This window comes from Diplotaxodon limnothrissa, linkage group LG2 (assembly GCF_057381915.1).
Source record: "Diplotaxodon limnothrissa isolate DT_005_m linkage group LG2, D_limnothrissa_male_GT1.1, whole genome shotgun sequence".
Taxonomy (NCBI): domain Eukaryota; kingdom Metazoa; phylum Chordata; class Actinopteri; order Cichliformes; family Cichlidae; genus Diplotaxodon; species Diplotaxodon limnothrissa.
In genome coordinates this window covers 36,651,471-36,655,265 of record NC_140597.1, presented here as the reverse complement: position 1 = coordinate 36,655,265, position 3,795 = coordinate 36,651,471, and the positions used below count along the sequence as shown (strand labels likewise).

General features: G+C 43.2%; 1 protein-coding gene across 1 annotated transcript; it reads left to right on the top strand.

Moving 5' to 3' along the window:
* On the top strand, window positions 1-3,217 carry zic6 (zic family member 6). Its single transcript, XM_085372819.1, has 2 exons — window positions 1-958; window positions 2,592-3,217. The coding sequence occupies exons 1-2, from the start codon at window positions 1-3 to the stop codon at window positions 3,215-3,217; spliced, it is 1,584 nt and encodes a 527-aa protein (XP_085228945.1).
* The last annotated feature ends 578 nt before the right edge of the window (window positions 3,218-3,795 follow it).

Here is a 3,795-nt window from a genome sequence, read left to right as displayed (position 1 = left end):
ATGACAAGCCTTTCGAGGTTTAGTGGCTGCCCTCTCTCTTGCGTCAACCCCGGGGAGAGCAATACTGAACCCAGCGTGGTGCTGCCACCTTTGGCAGGAGAGCACATGGGACACCCCACTGGCAGTTCCTTAAAACTCTGCCCCTCGCACAATTTGCGAGACTACCCAGAGACGAGGTCCAGTGCATATGTTGACCATTCGGTTCCCAATTTTTCAGACTCTGGATACCCCAGTCACCGGTTAGAGCACAGCCCTAGGGGCATTATCATTGGAGCCAATCTTTCTGGAGCCGGCATGCCACCCGTCACTGATCAACTGGCATCAAGACCTAACCAACATGGAGGGATTGGACGCTATCGTGACTTTCATGGCTACAGAGACAACAGAAACCATACTTTTTTCACAAGTTATCAGGAGCAGGCCCATGCGTCCTCCGACGCATCTCGAGATCTCGGCAGCCAGATGATGCTGGGTCTGCCTGGCGACCTCCTCACCCGGACTCACCCGTACGGCCAAACTATCAGCCCCAAGGGAAACAGCCAGCAACTTGTCACTCAGTTCCTGGGTCTGTACAAACCCCTGAACATGGCAATTCAGCGTGGAGGAGGAGACGCTTTCCTCAGGTGCTCAAAACAAACAGTAAAGCATGAGCTGGTGTGCAAGTGGAGTGACGGCCAAGAGGGGGCTGGAAAGCTGCCTTGCTCCAGAGCCTTCGGGACCATGTATGAACTTGTCACCCATGTGACAGTGGAGCATGTCGGAGGACCTGAGCACTCTGAATATGTGTGTCACTGGGAGAATTGTGTGAGAGACAGGAAGCCTTTCAAAGCCAAATACAAGCTGGTGAACCACGTCAGAGTCCACACAGGGGAAAAGCCATTTCCCTGCCCATTTCACGGCTGTGAGAAAGTTTTTGCAAGATCAGAAAATCTAAAGATCCACAAGAGGACTCACACAGGTCAGTTAATGATAAGACAACAACACAAATAGTGATAATGATAATAATAATAATATTAATAACGTTTTAGTAGTTTTCATTTTTTACCAATGTGAACATATTTTTCATGTTTTCAATATTCAGTTTTTTTTCTTAAAAACATTTATTATTATTATTATTATTATTGTTATTATTACTACTACTACTACTATTATTATTATTATTATTATTATTATTATTATTATTATTATATCTGCACAGCACAATGTAAAGTGTTATTGAAATGTTACGCAAAGCTTTTTGTGACACTTGTCGCCTTCTCCGTTACTGCCTGACAGAGAAGTAGTAAGACAGTTGCAAACTATGTGTAGTATAGGCAGCAGGCCTAGTGGTTTGGGTGCCTCTCCCACTTCATTCAGTGAAATGATTAAATAAATCCCGGGACACCGGAGAGTCGTGACGTAGCCGTTACGCTGCCTCTGCCTCCCAGGGACTCATCTCCTGTACTCAGGAACACTAACAGAGCACATCACACTGTGATGTAGCAGTAGTTGGTAAGTACAGAGATGACCTCATTCAGTGTAAACAAAATGAGTTATATTTGAATGATTTCCTTATGCCCTGTTGACTCTAATAGACATCTTACTTGAGGCAGTGTGTACCTTTTATAAAAAGAAAACTCACATCACTCTACAGACTAACTTTTGCCCTTTTTTCTGCACAACTAACATAAGCACAGAATTATATATATATATAATATTTCTGCTTGTGTTGTATATAAAATATTTCAAAATTTGCGGAACAAGATTTAATTACAATGAAATACAGCCAAATTGTACTGAATAGCCTCTTTAGGACCGAAAGGCGTTTATTAAGCAGCCCTTTTTCTTGTGCTGTAAATTATTTTACTAATGAAAGCAAAGAGACAGAGGCAGAACAGAGAGGCTTAATGGCATTTAAGCTATTACACAACTGCACACTCTGTTCAGCTTATCAATTTATGTAAAAATATATATTGAGATATTAGCTTTTTCTTTTTAATTCTGTTTTTAAATTTAGATAAATATGCACACGCAAGGATTACGATTCAGACTCTTTTCTTTTCTTTTTTTCCCTTCAGTCCGGCAGGAGGACGAGGGCTAGCAGCTATAGGCAGCTTTGTGCTAGAAGAACAATTAGTATCCTGATGGCCATAATTCACTCTAAGCATGGTAACTGAATTTAAACAAATCAACTGCGGTCGCAGGTTAATCTAATGCATGTTTAACTAGGCCCTGGAGCCTTTTTGATTTAGTCTGCAGATACACTGCCTCATTTGTTGCAATTAGCACCGCACCAAAGTTTCAGCAACTATTATTTGTAAATTGTTAGCAATTTACCTTTTAAGTGTCACATTCTTAAAGAATTCTAACCGATGCCTATGGGCGACTCTGTGTTTTGCTGAGCGAGTGATTAAAAGTAATTTCACACTGTTGGGCGAAACATGGCTGTGCACTTTTAAAAAAAAACCAAACTTTTAGATTCCCATTTCATATGACATGGCCCACCCACTCACCCAGCCCACATAAACATTAGTTTACATGGTCAGGCAGAACATGCGGAGACCTGCAAACCTTTTCGTAACTCGCCGTCACTTTTCTCTTTGCACGTTTAGGTGAAAAACCTTTTAAATGTGAGTTCGAGGGCTGCAACCGGAGGTTTGCGAACAGCAGCGACAGAAAGAAGCATTCACATGTGCACTCCAGTGATAAACCCTACATGTGCAAGGTCAGGGGCTGCGACAAGTGTTACACCCACCCAAGCTCCCTGCGAAAACATATGAAACTCCACTGCAACAAGACCCAAGTCGCCAAAGACGGCGACGCGCGTCCTGGTGGTGGGGGTCACATTGCGGAGGGCAGGTCAAGCCGAGTCTCGGATGGAACCCAGATCAGCCCCACTCATCCACCCACCTCATCTCAAGATGTCCCCTTGTCCCCAGAGAGTCGAGACGAGCCGACCCCGAGGTCACGTTTCCATCACACATTTGACAGCAGTTTGGACTACTCAACACACAGGTCACAGCCCCTCTTGGACCCTTTGTTGTTACAGAGAGGCAGCTACAGGCCTCAGTCCTCCCAGTACCCCTGCAGCCAGACAGGTCACGCTTTTGCCCAGAGCTCAAGGACTTTCTCCCCTGCTTCTTCCTTTCAGAAAAGTATTGTTAATGGATGGTACACATGCCACAGCGGCGTGGACTCTTTCCCACCAAAGCAATGCAATAACATCCCGTCTCTCTGAGGTGTTGTTGGGACACACACAGGCGGCTTAATATGTTGGGCCTATTTTTTCATGTGGTAGCTCAAACCTACAGCTGTTGTTCTCTGTACTTTCGTAAATGTTGTATTACATATTTTGCGTGACGTCCTCAGTTATCCTATTGAGTATTCAATGGAAATGTGGCAAGCTTTATTTGTTGTCGTGAGGTCTGTTCGGTTGGGTTTGGTTTAAAGCCCATACATCTCCCAAAAGTGGATTATAGGAACCGTTATGTGTATTTCTAGTTTTCGTTGTGTTGCATAAGTATTGAAGATATCTATCTTTAAGTGGGGAAAAAATGACTAAGGATTTAATGGAAATCTGCGTGTTGATTAGTCTATTCTGAACTTTGAATCTTTTAAGTAAAAGGAAGTGTCTTGCTGAATGTAGCCCTGACTGTAGGGGTCTTTCTTGAATGTAAACTAGTCTAATGTATGTCTGGATGAATAGAAATATTATTCATGACTTATGTACGTCGCAAGATAAAATAAATATCTAATTTTTTTTCGCCCCCCTCAAGTTAAATGTTGAGGTTTAACAACCCTGCGTGACGGGCCTGG